At 38.1% G+C, this 17,309-nt stretch overlaps 1 protein-coding gene across 2 annotated transcripts in view; it reads left to right on the top strand.

Moving 5' to 3' along the window:
- Positions 1-17,309, top strand: part of LOC105490463 (guanylate cyclase 2F, retinal) — a 107,238-nt gene that overhangs the window by 18,697 nt on the left and 71,232 nt on the right. For both annotated transcript variants that reach the window (XM_011756108.2, XM_071088520.1), the window contains 3 exons: positions 10,066-10,420; positions 11,820-11,904; positions 15,750-15,846. In XM_011756108.2, the coding sequence (XP_011754410.2) occupies positions 10,066-10,420; positions 11,820-11,904; positions 15,750-15,846 (537 nt within the window). The remainder of the gene's footprint in view (positions 1-10,065; positions 10,421-11,819; positions 11,905-15,749; positions 15,847-17,309) is intronic.

Here is a 17,309-nt window from a genome sequence, read left to right on the forward strand (position 1 = left end):
ACAGGTGGAAATGTCCAGAGGTGAAAGTGGAGGCTGTCTTTCCCTTGTATCTCTTTTTAAGAGTGAGGAAATCTTTCCCAGAATCTCCCAAGCAGACTTTTTCCCATACCTTCTTTGTCACAATTGTGTCCTATGCCCATGCCTAAACCAATAATCTGGAAGGAGGAATGTGACAACTGTGATTGAAAAGTGTGAACAAAATATATAGCTGCTGGAAAAATGTGAACAAAATTGAGATTCTGTTAGCAAGAAAGAGGCTGTTAGGTAGGCAGCTGATTGTGTCTGATATTCATATTCTTTTTTATCTGTCCTTTATTTCATCATCCTGTGGGCTGCTTCTCTGTCTGAATAGTGATTCAAATGAAATTTAGGTTTATGTATCTCTTTCTGCTTGGAGGATTTATATCAAATATTTTTCTGATTCTTGTTCTAATAAACAAATTAATAACAGAGATATTAACAGTGCTGGATTTGGACTTTATTGTTACTGATAAGTTTATAATAAGTATTACTCTCTTTTAGGAGACACACACATGCACACACACACATAGCTGAAAACAACTGGTCAGTTTAGTAAAGAATTGCAAAACTCCTCAAATTGCTGAGAATGGTTGGTCAAACCTGTTGTTTGATGTGTTTATAGGCAAGCAACTAGATAGTGAATTTTTGTACTTTTTAGCCAATGGTATGGCATCACATAGATAAAATTAAAGTCATCTTTCTATTTTAATCAAAGAATCAAAGGAAGGAGAGGGTGTATGTGTGTGTGTGCGCACATGTATGTGTATGTGTATTGTTCGTATATATATGAACAGGTATTTTGATATAAAAACTCAGACCTTCTCCTCTTGATATTTGCGTCAATCCTTTTGAGCTTGTGGAAAACATAAGGTAATTAAGGCAAAAAAAGATGCCATTAGCTTGGTTGCTAGGCAGCCTGCACTCTGCTTTACACAAGGAAATAGAATAGCTACAACAAAGAATCCAGAGCTTATGAAAAAGCCTGTTTGGATGCATTTGTACCCCTCAGTTTGCAGGTGCCCAGTCTGGACCTTCATAACTGAAGAATGATAAAAGGGTGAGATAATTATCTTCATGTCTCTAATAAACAAAACCCCCACTTTCCCTAAATTATCTTGCTCAAAGGTGCTTTAGAAGGCAGCCAGTATAGCAGAAACTGCAAATGTTAAGGTTTTAGACAAACTTGGGTTTACATTCTAGCTCTCACTTTTACTAGCTGGGTGCCCTTGGGCAAGTTACTTAGACATTTGAGCCTCAGTTTCTCCATGTGTAAAATGGATTTGTGAGCTATATTTTCTAGGACTACTGTGAAAATTAAACAAAGTAACATGTAAAAAGTGACTATCAGAGTGCCTGGCTCACAGCTACCTTTTTTTCCACTTTTTCTCCTTTGAGGCTAGGATGACCTTATTGATTGGTGGTGACCTAGCATCTAAGTTACAATCTGACTTTAGCTTCCTACTCTCTTGAAGTTTTCTGATTACTGGCAGAGAGTCTCTCAGTATTTCCAGCTTTCAAAATTATAAATGGCATATTCTCAGATCAAATTATGTAGTTTGATATTTGCCTATCCCTGGGCTTCTGTTTTTTGTTCCCTATTTGGTCAACAGGTCAACAACTATTTATGGAGCACCTGTGATGTGCTAGGCACTACGCTGAACCCTAGGTAGAACACTAAACAAGACAGACGGGTTTCTAGCAATGGTATATTAGAACCAGTCCAGAAAAGCTGATTTTGTGCATCTTTTCCCAGCTCTGCATTCAGTGACATCAATTGGTAGCTTGAAATCAGGCATGATAGTAGTAGTTACACCACAGAAACGGGCAAATGCTACAAATAAGAGTTTTTTTTCCCCTCTCCATATGGCTGTTGTCAAACACTTATTAGCACATCACTCATTGCCACCCTTATAGACCTTAAATTTTAGTGAGAGAGACAGATAATAAATGGTTAAGCAAATGCATTAACAGGATCACTGTATTTCTCCCTTGCCCAATAACTTTCAATGAAATGGAGATTTCTATATACAAGGAGCATTGCCTACAGCAGTTGTCTGCAACATCTCTTAATTTATACCCTTGCTTCTTTAACAAGTAAAAAATGAAATGAAGAAAAAGCTATCAAAGTGATACATACACATAGTTTTAAAAGTCAAGAAATGCTAAAAGGTTTATATAAATAACAAAGCAGTCTATAAGGCCTTCTTTCTTCCCTTCATCAGAAGCAACCACTTTCATATTTTTTTAGCTCTTTATTCTGGTATTTACTTCTATGTTTCTAAATGCTATGCTGCTACTGGTGACTCTTGATTAATCAATTTTGAGCGTTATTTGTTGCATTACTATTATAGTTGAGGAGCACTCTTAGTTTTTTTGTAGTTCCTTACTCTCCTTTAAACCTTAAATATGGTTATGTCATGATTTATAGTTAAATCCACATTTAGTATTTTTAACATAGTACCTAGGTAAATATCATTTATTGCTGATCCACATGATATACTATGGTTATAATTCTTGTCACATGTAACTTTTCATTTTTACCAGGGTTAATAATTGCTTTATTTTTTAATTTGCTTACCTTAATTTGAATGTCTAAGTCTTTCCATACTTTCTGATAAGGCTGTAAAATCCTCTCAAAACAATTTTATACATAGTAAAGCCTATTAAATCTCTTATCAATTTCATTTGTTTTTGCTGGGGCTCTCTGTCTTCCTATTCCAATCTAAACATGTTGCTCCCTAAGGCTGCTGCACAACTATTAATATTATGCTAGTTTTCTATTTTCATAATTCTTAAATGTCTCTTTCTCTTCTCTGCAGGATCTACTGTTTTATGAATCTCATGTCCTATTTTCTTGGTTTAATCTGTCATTTTTGTGGAGCACACCCTGTAGTAGCTTTTTACAGGAGGTAAATTTTTGAGATTTTGCATGTCCGAAAAGTCATTATTTCATCTTCACTATTGATTGATAGTTTGAATGAGTATATAAATCTAGGATAGAAATCATTTTCCGTCAGTACTTTGAAGACACGTCACGTTGTCTTCCAATTTCCACTGTTGGTATTGAGAACACTGATGTTATTCTTATTCCTAATCTTTTGATACAACCTATTTTCATTCCTCTTTATCCCCTCAGAAACTTTTAAAATGTTCTCCTTATTTCTGATGCTATGAAATTTCATGATGACGTATGAGTCTTTGACACATAATATGCTGTATTGGTGGAGGCTTTCAATCTAGAAGCTGATCCCTTATGAGAAATTTTCTTCTCTTGTTTATTTGTTAATTTCTTGAAGAACATTGTCTTTCTTCTCTCTGGAAATACTATGAGATATGTAAGATATAAGATGTCCTTGGTTGATCTTTTAATTGTCTTATTATTTATCTTATATGGTCCATATTTTTGTTTTTAGTTTTCCTTCCTGGGAGAGTTTCTCATCTTTGTGTTCCAACACTTTTACTAATTCTTAAGAATGATTTAATTATGTTTTTAATTTCCAAGAGTTCATTCTTGTTGTTTGATTATTTTAATAGCATTCTGCTTTTGTTTTATCAATACAGTATTTTTCCTATTTCACTGAGGAACTCATTATAGTTCTTTTGACATTTTCTTCTGCTCTCTATTTTATCTGTTTTTTCCTCAGTTCCTATTTTTTCATGTTTTTATTTCATGTTGAAAGTTTTCCTTAGATGTCCGCAGATTTGAAGGTTTATGTGCATGATGGATATATTGACAAGTGGGCTTCAGTACAGGGCAATTGGCTAACCTGTTGCTTTTTGTTTGCTTCTTTTGGTCAATATCTGTATGCCTTGGCTTTTGAGGTAGTCTTTTTCTTCAGAGAAGAGTCTTCTAATCTTCTCGGGAGTCATAATCATAGCTGTCAGTATTCCAGAAGCAATGTTGGGAGGAGACTGGGATTCTCACCATTAAGAATGAAAACTTTGGCCGGGCGCGGTGGCTCAAGCCTGTAATCCCTGCACTTTGGGAGGCCGAAACGGGCGGATCACGAGGTCAGGAGATCGAGACCATCCTGGCTAACACGGTGAAACCCCGTCTCTACTAAAAAATACAAAAAAAAAAAAAAAAAACCAAAACAACAACAAAAAAAAAACTAGCCGGGCGAGGTGGTGGGCCCTGTAGTTCCAGCTACTCGGGAGGCTGAGGCAGGAGAATCGCGAGAATCGCGTAAACCCAGGAGGCGGAGCTTGCAGTGAGCTGAGATCTGGCCACTGCACCCCAGCCTGGGCGACAGAGCCAGACTCTGTCTCAAAAAAAAAAAAAAAAAAAAAAAAAAAAAAAAAGAATGAAAACTTTAACTCCATCACTGTTTTTTTGTGCTCCACCTCATTTCCAACTTCTTTTTTGTCTAGTGCCCCAGCTCTGGAGCTACTCTGAATCAATTTAATCTGTTTCCTGTAGACATCTGCACCTCCCAGTAGAGGCGGGTATGGGGGATGTCTACATGTTTATTACGCAGACATTCAAAGAGCTCTCCCTCTTTTAGTGTTTGGCCTCACCTTCACTTCTACAGTACTTGGTGGTTGTAATTACTAAGTCTTTCCAGGATTCTTACGGGGCAGATCTGCTTGTTGCTTATCAATAATTCCCCTCTGCAGGCACTTAGGTTTGACTGTTCTCCACTTTGCTAAATCAGTTGCCATGTTTGTAGCAAATTTTTATTTTCAGATTCTGTGGTACAGGGTTACAGATGTTTCCTGATACCATTAGATATGGAGATTTAGTGTTTCTGTTCCTTGTGTTCTCTTTGTTTGAGAGTGATGTTTGAGAGGAGAAAGAGAGTGAAGTAAAAAAAAAATCTTGATTTCATTACATTTAGTCAGGAAGAATATGGAAAGTCATAAAGGAAAAAATAAGTCACGAAAGGGTGCATGTGATATTATTTTACTGTTGAGTTCACCAAAGCCTATTAATTAAGTTAGTAAGTATTTATTAAGCTCAGACTTAATATGAAGGTTAAGATCATGGGTTTTGAAGGCAGACTGCCTCAAGTTTATTTAAGCTCTCTATGTCTTCTTTTCCTCATTTTAAAAATTGAAAATAACAATAGTACCTACCTAACAGGGTTCTTGTGAGGATTAAATGAATGAACACACTACATAGTTTGCCTGACACCTGATAACCCCTCAATTAATGTTAGCCATTATTATTATTATTAAAGTTATTATTATTATTATTATTGTGGGTCAGGCACTCTGCAGGGGATATAATAGAGATCAAAATAGAAATGAGATCTTTCCCCCAATGAAGGAGAACAGTTTTTCCATTCAGGTGCTAAGGAAATTGGATCTAAAATTGGGACTCTAGTACTTCTTGGTCACCAGTTCAAAACTAGGACAAGGGACTTGAACACTATACTTCCAGGATGATGTTACCAGAGCCCTATGCTCCTCTTCTGAAATGCAAACAATAGCAGCTGTTGTATATTCAGTGTTTACTCTGTACCAGGTCATTTACATAAATGATCCAATGGAATCCTCAGATAACGCCTACAAATTAGATATATTAACATCTACATTTTGTGGTTGAGGAAACTAAGGCTCAAGGTAACTTGCTCAAGGTCATACAGCTGGAAAGTGGCAGAGCTGGGATTCCACCCCAAGGCTGCTACCAGATTCTGATCATTTAACCACACATTAGGCTTGTGTTTTATTCCACTGTGCTAATAATATCTAATGCCAATGCTTTACTCAGGCAAAGTAACATTGCTAAGTGACTAATACTTTGATTTGAATAGATTTATTGAATTGTTTTCCTGTAATGTAGGTGGTACTAGGACCTTATGAGGACCTGTGAAAAGAGAACAATAAATCAGAATAGAGAGATTTGAGGGGTGGGCACACCAGTGATGAACTTCCTAATTTGGTCTCAGGATGATTGGGCAAGGATTATAACTTTGTACCTTTAAATTTTGGCACAAATTAGACTTCTGAATTAGGGTTTGATGCTTGCATTCTTCCTTTTCATTGTATTCCCAATGCTTGTTTTCAGTTAAATTCTATTGGCCACAAATATATATGGCTGGAACACACATTTTGGATATTTTTTCAAATGTACAGTTATTTGATTAAGCAAAGGAAATCCTTAGGATTTCTTAGCAAACTTGGGGACCTTATGCTCGTTATTGCTATTGTTTTCCATTACCCTAAATATGGGTGCCTGGCAGGGGGATGCTAGGCTGCAGCAGATGTGTTTAGGACTGGAACTTTCCAGAATGGGGCACACCAAACAAGGTTGTCAGAAAAGGTTGCCTGCAGCTCACAGTGGCTAAGATTGTCTTTCTACCGCATTCTATACAAAATAAGGGTTTTGTGTTGATGTGCATCACATCAAACACATTGGTCTTTTATCCATTTCTTGGCTATGCCCAAGGGTTGAGATCATGCATTATTGGAGGTACTGCCTTTAATAACAAGAATTCAATTATCATTTGGTTTCTTGATCTGTGCATGTGCCTGACTTTTTGTTCATAATTGATGTGCCATTTTGTCCTTCAAGTGATGGCTTTTCAAGCTAGGCATGTTTTAATGTACACTTCTGAGGACAAAATTCTTGGGAAGCCGGTTTTGTGTCTTCTCAGACACAGTAAATCTGAACTGATGGTAGTCAACTTAACAACAGCACAAACCATTATACTGAACAAATTCAGATATTACTGTTCCTGATCCAAACCTTATTCTCTTGGATAAAAACTTTAAAAGCCTAGGGTAGAGCTATCTAAAGTAACAGAATAAAAACCAGTGATACGTTTTAATTATCATTCATAATTAATTCTTTCAGGTTCAGGTCTATAGAGTAGGCAAAAACAATAGGCTTAGTCATCAGTGGTCTCACCATTTTGGACTGCGATGTCAACAAGATCATCTCTCTGACAGAAGTTCCCGCTAATTCTGTCTTACTTTTTTGGAGCTTCAGTGAGAAGCTGGATAGAGGCCTGTAGAGAATGCTTCTTCTTCCCGTGTTCCACCTTTTACCTTTTCTCTTTCTCATTATTTGTGGCAAGTGCAACTAGAGACCTTTTGTGAATGATGCCAACAGAGTATGCCCTTGATGTATGGGAAGAGGCAATTCCCTTTGCTGAAGGGCACAATGGGTGAAACAGGAACTCAAACCAACTACAGCACAACTCCAAGGCCTCGAAGTGACAGTGGACCATTGTGACAGCCCCTCTTTTGCAAGTGAATGCTGTTACTATAGCTATGCTATAAGTCTCTCTACCATAGTGTTGTGGCTGTGAGTACATGTGTTGTCTAGGCTAGAGAATCCTGAAGAACAGGCTTCAGTTTCAGTCATCTTGGGGAGTTTCTGTCAGTCAGCTCCAATAGGTCAATCAGAGCACAAAAGCCAGCACAGCCTGGCCAGCTGAAAACCCAGTGTGTTGGAGAAACTCAGAGTTGGGAATGTTGTTTTTGAGTTTTAATCTTCACTTTTGGCTGTAGGTAGATGCAGTTTTCTTTCCCAGAGGGCTCTGTGCCTTTCAAAACAGAACACTAGCATTCTGTTTGCTTTCAGGAGCTTGCTGCCCTGTTTGTTTTTTTTTTTTTTTCACTTATTTGTTTTACTAGTATTGATTTTATACTCCACTTTCCATCCTTCACTTATTGTCATAACCTACCAAAGCCCCCAGAAAACAGTCAGGGTTTTGCAGAAATTCCAAAGACAATCAAATAGAGCATCCAAGAATGTCAGGAGGGGGAATTAGTGAAAACCTCTTAAGGGAGCTCAGCGTGCGCTAGGCAACTAAGTGTGGATACCTTGGTGGCAGCACATGCCATCCATTCATGATCTATTTCTACAGAGTACATCTTGAGACAGAGTGATGAAGGAAGATCATTGGAATAAAACCCTCTGGAGACTGAGGTATTGATTTCTGCTCTGCTAGTAGTTAGCTCTGTTATGTGCGGCAAGGTTTTGGCCTGAACAACTAGAAGAATGGAGTAGTTATTAACATAGATTGACAAGACTAGTTGTAGATGGATCAGGAGGATTTGGGGTGAATATCATGAGTTCAACATTGGGTATGTTGATTTTTAACATCCAAGTGGAGATATAAAAGTAGGCAATTGAGTATATGAATCTGGAATTTAGGCTATAGGTCTGAATTGGAAGTATAAATCTGAGAGTTATGGCATAGATCTAGTACTTAAGGCCACGAGAACAAAAGAGATCACCAAGGAAGTTAGTGTGGACAGAGAAGAAGACCAAAGACTGAGTTTTGGGGCACTCCAACGTGAAGAGAGAGGTCAGCGAGATGAAGAAGAACCCTTAAACAGGCTATGAAAATGTCTACAAGCTAAATTTTGTCCCTGAACTATACCAAGTATTAGGAATTTTCACAGGAGTTCAGAGCCAGAAGGGACCACAGGGGACATATATTCCAATAAAGAATGCTAAACTGAGAAACAGGAGACCTGATTTTACTCCTTATTTTATGCTCAGGTATGTGAACTTGACAGATCATGTAACTTCTCTGTGTCTCCCTTTCTTACCTATAATGTAAGATAGTTAGACAAGATGACTTCTAAAGTTTAGACATTCATGATTCTGTGTTCTCTTTTCACAGAGGAAGAAACGGAAGCACAGAGAAAGCTGATAAATGACTTTCTCAAACATTCTGGCATTAGGCACTGATCACAGGACAGGGTATCATCTTCTATACTGATGTCTTAAAATCCTGCATGCGTATTAGAATATTTGAGGAGCTTTCAATAATGCTGATTACTGGAGTATCAAACTAAAAGCATCTCTTTTTGTTGGTCTGGGTTGGGTTTGGCACTGCTATTTTTGACGCTCTTCAGGTAATTCTAACGTGCAGCTGGTGTTGAAAACCCCCACTCTACATTAACAGGACATGGCAGTGTCTTGCTATCTGCTACACCTCTCTGCATCTTGACTTTTATTTCTAATAAAAAATGATTCACTCCATTTTAAGCCCTTTTTTTTCACATGAAGGTTGTTACAGGAGCTTAGCTTTCTAGACCTTGTGAAACCAAAGTAGCAAGTATCAGCTTTCCCTGATGCTCAGAAAAATGGCATGACCATAGCTTTCTTGAACTCCATCCTAGAAATGAAGTGACATGGAAAACCATGAAGCCATGGCCGCGTGTGTGAGGGGCCATGTGGGGGGAGGTACAGAGAAGGGAGGAATTGTTTTCTCATCCTCTACCTTTTTGGAAAAAAGATACAAGATTTTATACAAAAACAAACTTACAAGGTTAATGGGCAGTGCATCTGGGCATAGTATACAAAAACATTGTTGCTTTTACCATATTTATTTAGCAGGCATAGTTATGCTATCCACCCTAGCAGTCCTACTGTTTTAAGTCGAAGCTTTGCCACTTTGCACACCAATAGGTTTTCTGACTAAAATTCATATTCTCTATACTCTGCAAACTTTGGTTCTAGATAGCTGGGTGCGTATGTGTCAGGGTGGATGTTTGCGTGTGCATACATGTGAGTGTGTATGTGTAGGTATGTGTTTAAAACTGAATTCTAATGTTCACTTTCTCTGGGGAGCATGTGTCCAGAAAAATAGCCGTTTTGAACTAAGACAGGATACAGACATGGACTGTGGAGACACATTATTTACAGTCTTTCCACACACACCTACCACTCCAGTAGTGCCAGCAAAATGATTTTACCATGCACAGTGCACCAGTAATTAACCTGGCATATTTCCTTTGAATTCCCCTTGTCTATTCTATAGTTGTTTTTCTTAAGTGCCCTTTATAATTCTAAATCATTTTCTTAGTTTAGAAGCATAAAAATATATTGTGTATGACTTGGTTTGCTCATAAAATTGTCATATTTGATATATTTAAAGATGTGACGGCCTGGGGGAGAAAAACAGGAAAATTCAGGGGAGAAACTGAGCAAGTCCTTAGAAACAATTTTTTTCCTCTGGGTCTTCATAGCTCTACTTCACTCAGACGTGCAGACCATAATAATGAACACAGGCTTAGAATATACTCTGAGATTGCTCTAGGGTGACCAGGGCTCAAGATAATTGTAATTTTTAAAAATAGGTTTCACCGTTGTTTGGAACCATCTACAATTCAATTTACTTTATCGCACAAGCCATGAATAATGCTATGAAAGAAAATGGACAGGCTGGTGCTGCCAGCCTGGTTCAGCATTCCAGAAACATGCAGTTCTATGGATTCAACCAGTTGATAAGGACAGATTCAAATGGAAATGGAATTTCAGAATATGTAATCCTGGACACCAACTGGAAAGAATGGGAACTCCATAGCACCTACACTGTGGACATGGAAATGGAGCTGCTACGTTTCGGAGGGATCCCTATTCACTTCCCTGGTGGCAGGCCCCCTAGAGCAGATGCAAAATGCTGGTTTGCAGAAGGGAAGATCTGCCATGGAGGTAAGGAATGGAAAATCGCTAGTAGTCAATTTGGCTCAGCTTGGGTTACAAGGGAACCTCTTTAGGAGAAGGCGTATTTTAATATTGAAACATGCATAAAATCAGTCATTTGCATTCGAGTGACGTACACCTCTTGGCACTCTATCTAGTTAATTTAAAATAATAAGAACAATGAGAGGTACTTTGCAGCCCTGAATAATCATCCACAATTTAAAAGCCTCCCCACCACTCTTTTTAAAAAGAATCCCACTCTTTCCCAAAGAGTTTACTCTAAAAAGAGGAAGACATTAGCCTTCTTCTTGCTCTTTTGTAGGCTATGACCTATGATTGTTTCTCCTGCTTTCAAGGTCCCCTATCCATCCCTTGATGTTTCCAAATCCTGCCAATCAGGTCCCACCACAGAAATACCATGTCGATACTCTCTCCTCTCTGAACTCCCATTGAAATAAAAGTTTGTGCCTCACAGCTTAGCACAAAATTGCTTTTCAATTGTTTCTTGTGTACTGATTTTGTCTCAACCCCCACTCCCAAATATATTGCTCTTTGAGGATAGGGACCATAGCTAATAATTTTTATGGTGTCCAACTGCCCAACACAGTAGGTATCCAGTAAATACTTGCAGTTTGATTGACTGGTGGAACTCCTCTAGCTTGTGGAAGAGGGGAAACTTGGTCAAATCTCTGAGAGCCAGAGGGGATCATTGGAAGGACCCATATTATTATGCAACTGTATACCATACTCTTAAAACCAAATGCATCTATTTGAAAGGGGCTTTGATTTCTACTTTGCTTTAGCATGATATATCCAGCTACGCCTTCACTCACATCATATTTCCCTCAAAAATCTTACTAATCTATCCAATTATTTAGATTTTATGGAGGCTAATTTACATTCTGATGAAAACACTAATTATCAAAACCAGACTTACCCTCACCCTTGAAGGAGAAGTTCTGTGTTTTTCATCTATAACTTGCAAGGTCTATGGGCTCAGGTGAATTAAAAAGGCCTTTTATTTTATGAAGGCAAGGTAATACTTACCCTTCACAGGTGAGATAACATATTTATTCTCAAGAACTCTATTGCTGTCCAACTTAAATTAAGGTACTCAAAGTTTTCCATTCGTGGACTTTTTCCTCCAAAGAAACACTCTGGTAAGCCTTAATTCATGTGATTTGTTATTGTCAGAGTGGTGAGTGGTTTTGCTTCAGAACAGTGAAATTGCTTTCTGTGTCCATAAAGTCAACAAGACAGACTGTGCTGAGAAAAAATGGAATTAGGTTAGGTAGATGTGGCTTGATTTTAGAGTCACCAGAAAGCATGAGGAGTCACTCTGCGGTGCCCTTTATTTACTGCCTCTCTCTGATAATGCCATTCTTCCTCTTCCTCTCACTCTCTGCAGGCATCGATGCTGCCTTTGCCATGATGGTCTGCCTTACTTTGCTTATAGCCCTGCTGTTTATTAATGGATTTGCTTACTTTATAAGGTACATTTTTTGTTCTTTTTGTATATAAAAAAATACAAGCCCATAATAGCCTTGTTAATATTGATTTCCAGGAAGTCCTGTTTCATTACAATTGCCTCATTACATGACCCACTGATTTTCTTTTTTCCACAGTGGTTTACCATTCCTACAGGCCCCATTTAGAGTGAAGTGTTTTCATGATGCCAAGAATAACTTCCTCAGCTGTGTTGTCAGTGTTGTTGCCTGTGAATAGATCTGGCTCTCAACACAATGGTGAAATAAGAGAACTAGTACTTTAGGGCCTGTGTACTCCCTATCTTTGTTCTCCTTTCTCCTAGCAGAGTCTCCTGTAACCATCTCCTTGCCCAAATGATATGTGATGATGGGGAATGGAATTGAGATATTTTAATGAATTTCAAGAATTAGGCAGACTTTGCTAAAATCCAAGCTCTAGGAATAATGGTATGAACTCATAGGACTATAATGGGGATTAAGTAAACTAAAATAAGTAAAGCACCTAGAACAGTATGTGACTCATAGTAGGTGCTCAATAAATGGTAAAATCTCAACCCCTTCCCAAGAATAAGGAACTCTCTTGCTGATTGTTGGAAGCTCAGGATCTTCACTTTGATACTCATGCCTTTTGTCCAGGGTATCACATTCCAGATTTCTGCCATCTTGCTTCCTTGGGCAAAAGTTATCCTGTCTAACCATCAACATCTTTATTATCATCAAGTTTTGCCTTCCTCCCTCAGATCCCTTAGTACATGACCAAATAATCTAATGAGGTACTACAGAACCAGGGATAAGTGGCTGAAGATGGCCTAACATGACAGCTGTTTCTTAGAAACTTTGCATTTTAACACTTGGACCCTCTCCATACTAGAACAATTGGAGGAAAGTGAAAAATAAAATAAATTATAGCCATCTCATTTTTCCATTGCCACCCTGCAAACCACATCATTGTCACCTCTTAGTAAGGGTGGTCCTGACAACAATATGGCCTGGATTGGTAGGGAATAGAGTGAGGCTATTTTGTTGAGTTCTACGAAAAAATTTCTATAGTGTATTAAATAGCTGTGTGACCTTGGGCAAGCCACCTAACCTTTCTTGGCCAGAATTTTCTCATTTGCACAATGAAGAAATTGGATTAGATGATGTTTAAGAGCCTTCCCAGCTCTGATATTTTAATAAGTCTGTGAAATCCTGGATTGAAACCATAACAGGTGTTACTCTTAGTGTTTAAAATGTTGGCATAGCTGTGAAAAACTTCTATTATTAAATTTCCCCAGTATTAGAAATTTGATAAAGTCACACAGAGTCGTAGGTAGCTTATGAATTGTTAAAACACACTTGATAAAGACACTAGTTCAAAGGAAGTTTTTCTTTTAATTTCTGTAACTGGGATATATTCCTGCTAAGAATAGAAATTCAATATCTTTAACTTAGCTGCTGCCGAAGAATAAAGTATTTAATTAACATCATTAGATACTTAGCAAAAATAAACTCTATCCAATCAAAAAGCTTCCCTGTCTAGAGAAATTTGAGGAGTAACAGACTCTGTCTACCTAATGCCAAAACATCCCATGGCAGTGTGGAAAATGTAGTCACTCAGCTGTTTATGTTACTTGTCAACCCCCCAACTGACAGTTCTCACTCATCTTTCTCACTGTATGGACTGGTTCTTTGCACTTTGAGTGAGCCTAGTCTGCAATTCTTGGAAAAGGGAGGAAAAAAGAAAATAAAAAAACAAAAACAGTGGGGAGGGGTTTGTTTGAATCTTGTGGGCTGAAGGGCAAAGGTTGGAGAGGAAAATTATTGGAGAGGGACCTGATTAGAGAGGAAAATGATTGGAGAGGAAAATGAGTTTGAGACAATTGGTACTTCAAGTGGTCACAGAAAACTCAGAGATGGGAAAGAGGTACATCATTTCCCAGACTCACTTGGTCCTTGGTTCTTCAGCTAACAAAGCACAAAAGATGCCCCCTCTTTGCTGCCTTCCTCCCTCTCTCTGCCCACCACGGCTGCAATCAGAAGAGCTGAGCGGCTGATGAGATTCTGTAATAGACGGTGATTACTTGCAGGAGAGTAACTCTCTGTTCCTTCCTTTTCTGTATGTTTTGATTGTTTAAGTTTTTTTTCAGAAAGAAAGACATGCAAAGAACCCAACCACCCCAAAACAAAGGATTCTTTGAACTCCTCCTTTCTCCCTACTCCTCCGGAACCAGATTGCATCGCCTTTCTATAAAGCTCTCCCGTGCTTTGTTATACTAATGATGATAATGATAATAATGAGCCCTCATACTTTCATAGTGCTTTATGCTTTTCAGAGCACTTTCACATACATTATCTGATTTGATTTTCAAAACAACTCTATAAAGCAGGTAATGCAAGGACTATTATCCTGCTAGATGAGGACGCTGAGCCATGCAGAGGTTAAATTATTTATCCAAGGTCACCTGGACCTGGCTAATTAATGACAGAATCTGCACCACATCCCAGATCTCTGGACTGGGAGTCCAGTTTGCTTTCTACTAGAGTGTACTCTGTAGCATGATTATTTTTACAGGTGTGCCCGTTTTAAGACAATTCACCACACATATGAAACAGATGAGTTAGGGAGTGATGCTTTACTTTGCCAAAAGATTCATGTGCTGTACCCAAGAATCCACTACAGGGCTCTTTTAATTTTCTCTGCAGGGCAGCAGCTCCCACAGTGATAAGGGACATGTTTGTTGGCAGACAATTAGAAACACATTAATTGTTTGTTTACAAACCAGTGGAATCACTGAGAAAAACTGAGTTGCTGATATTTAAAGCTACAGTGACATTGTAAACTTCTTAAAGCAACTTGACAAAGCATTTTGATTCAGTGGTTGTTTTCTCCACGATGGCTCTTGGCTTTAACACATTCCACAGAGTAACCATTATGGGGTTATGGAAAAAGCAAAGCCAAATTGTAGCTGTCAGAGCCCCCAAGACAAAACAACAAAACGAGCATACCGACTAATCAAGATTCCCTCCAGGTCTTCAAGTTGCCCAGTCAGACCTACCTGACTGTGTGAGTACACATCATAAACTCCTGTGTGTCTAGTAATTGATTTGTAGAAAATAATTACATTCACTACAAATTAATGGGCATGTTTAGAGAGAATCAGGTTTAAACTGTGTCTGTAATGCTCAGACAAGAGACCAATTCAGTAAAAGAAGAAAACTCAGTCAGCCTACTTGTTTGGAATCATGTAGACAAAGCAACCAACTGATTGAATTTTTCCACTTTTCAACCTGTTGCTTTGGCAACTTTACAAGACAAGCGTCTTATGGGCAGAAATCTGGGCCCACAGCCAGGGAGCAAGGATTCAAGTTCCAGCTCTGCCTCAGGCTAGGGGATCTCATGCCAATTTGCTCAATTTTGTTTTGTTTCTCTAATGTGTTTTTGTCTATAAAATGGAGATTAATGATTCTTGGCCCTGGTATTATCAGGATAAATACTATGGCATATGAGAAAGAGTATTGAGTTCCTTAAATGTATTCAGACGTGTTGTTATGAATGTGCCCTTGATGTGGGATCACCATTTTATTAGCCTGAGATACCATTCCCATGTAGTGCCTTCGCACCTCTCTTTTGATGCATCTTCAAGAGCATTTTAATTTTTCTCTTTTGGTCTTTGTAACTGCAAGTTGTGCGGGCCGGGGTGGCTTCCTTCTTTTCCTGTGGGTACTATGGTAAGAATCCATGTGTGATTATCCTCCCAATTATTTTGTATACCTTGAATATTCTTTAACTGTTATCTTAGGGCAAATTAACCCTGGCTTTGCCAAAACACCCAGTCCCTTGTGACCCTCTGATTTCATGTTTGTTTTAGGCGTCGTATAAATAAAATCCAGTTGATCAAAGGACCCAATAGAATTCTACTGACTTTGGAGGATGTAACGTTTATCAACCCCCACTTTGGCAGTAAGGTATGGCGTATCCTTTTCTTTTGCTGCCCTGTCCAATATGGTAGCCACAAGCCACAGATAATTATTGAGCACTTGACGTGTGGCTAGTCTGAATTGTGATATGCTATAAGAGTAAAATATTCAGTGGGTTTAGAAGACAGTACAAAAACATGTAAAATATCTTATTAAATTTAAAAAAATATTTAAACAATTACAAAGTTAATTAAATGTCAAAATTAAATATTTTAGATATATTGGGTTAAAGTATATTATTAAAGTTAATTTTACCTGTTTCCTTTTATTAATTGTGACTACTAGAAAACTTAAAATTACATATATGGCTCATGTTACATTTTTATTAAATAGTGCAGCCTTAGAACATTGTTGTGCAAGTGAATGCAGTGCACTTTGAGCAGTAGTTTAGCTTTGACTTAATGTAGTTCTTTGTATATATGGACTCAACATTTGATGGTTATTTCTTCAAGGGCAGCAAGATATCTTTTAAAATGTTAGCCTAACATAATGCTTATAATATAGTAGGTGCTTGTAAAAGTTTGGTGAATTAATCAACTAGTGAAAGAGAGTTGCATTTCACCAAAAGGTCTTCACTGGTTGTGATTGTAATGTAATTGGTGATCTTCATTAAAGGCCTGCTACTATGTCCTACCCCTGGGGCTAGGCTTTGTGAAAGATGACATGTAGTCCCAGATTTCAAGAGGATTGCAGTTAAGTTAGAGAGACAAATCATACCACACAAGAGAGACGCCATGTTGTACAAAGAAACTAGAGTGTGGTAGAACTTCAGAGGAGGCAGATCAGTGGAGGGAGGCTTTTCAGAAACTCAGCACAAAAACTGAGTCTTAATGAAGGAAGGATAGGGTTTGTTTAGGTCACAAACTGGTAACCACCTTTGTTTCACCCTCACAGCTATTAAAAAAAGCCAGAATTTTGAAATTATGAAATTACATATAAAAATCTGGATTTCTGAGTTTTCTTTAAAAGTTGGAAGATCTGTCAACCTTGGATCTCATTCTGACAATTGGCTATAACTCAGTAGTAGTTGTGTTTTGTGGAAAAGGCATGTTCTTTGCAGTTTGATACAATTCCCACCACTCTATATTGTCTTATACTCAGCATATTTCACCTCTTTATATTACCTATCTGGCCCCATAGGTGAGGCATCCTAGGCAGAGGAAACAGCATAAATAGAAGCTTGGAGAAGAGAACATGTGGGGAAGAGTACTGTCAAAGCTAGCTAGTGTGTCTCCTTGTGCTAGTATATGTAGCCACAGTAAAGACACTAGTCTGTAATTTATAGTATGGTAGTGGATATAGGAAGAGTATACAAACACCTTATATTGTCTTCATGTGCCATTTACTCTTGCTACACAACTGTGCCAGATTTGATAATTAATTGTTATCTCAGTGACCAAACTGGTATTTTGCCTGAATGTGAAATTGAAGGGTATATTTAGTTAGTTGGC

This window comes from Macaca nemestrina, chromosome X (assembly GCF_043159975.1).
Source record: "Macaca nemestrina isolate mMacNem1 chromosome X, mMacNem.hap1, whole genome shotgun sequence".
NCBI classification, from domain to species: domain Eukaryota; kingdom Metazoa; phylum Chordata; class Mammalia; order Primates; family Cercopithecidae; genus Macaca; species Macaca nemestrina.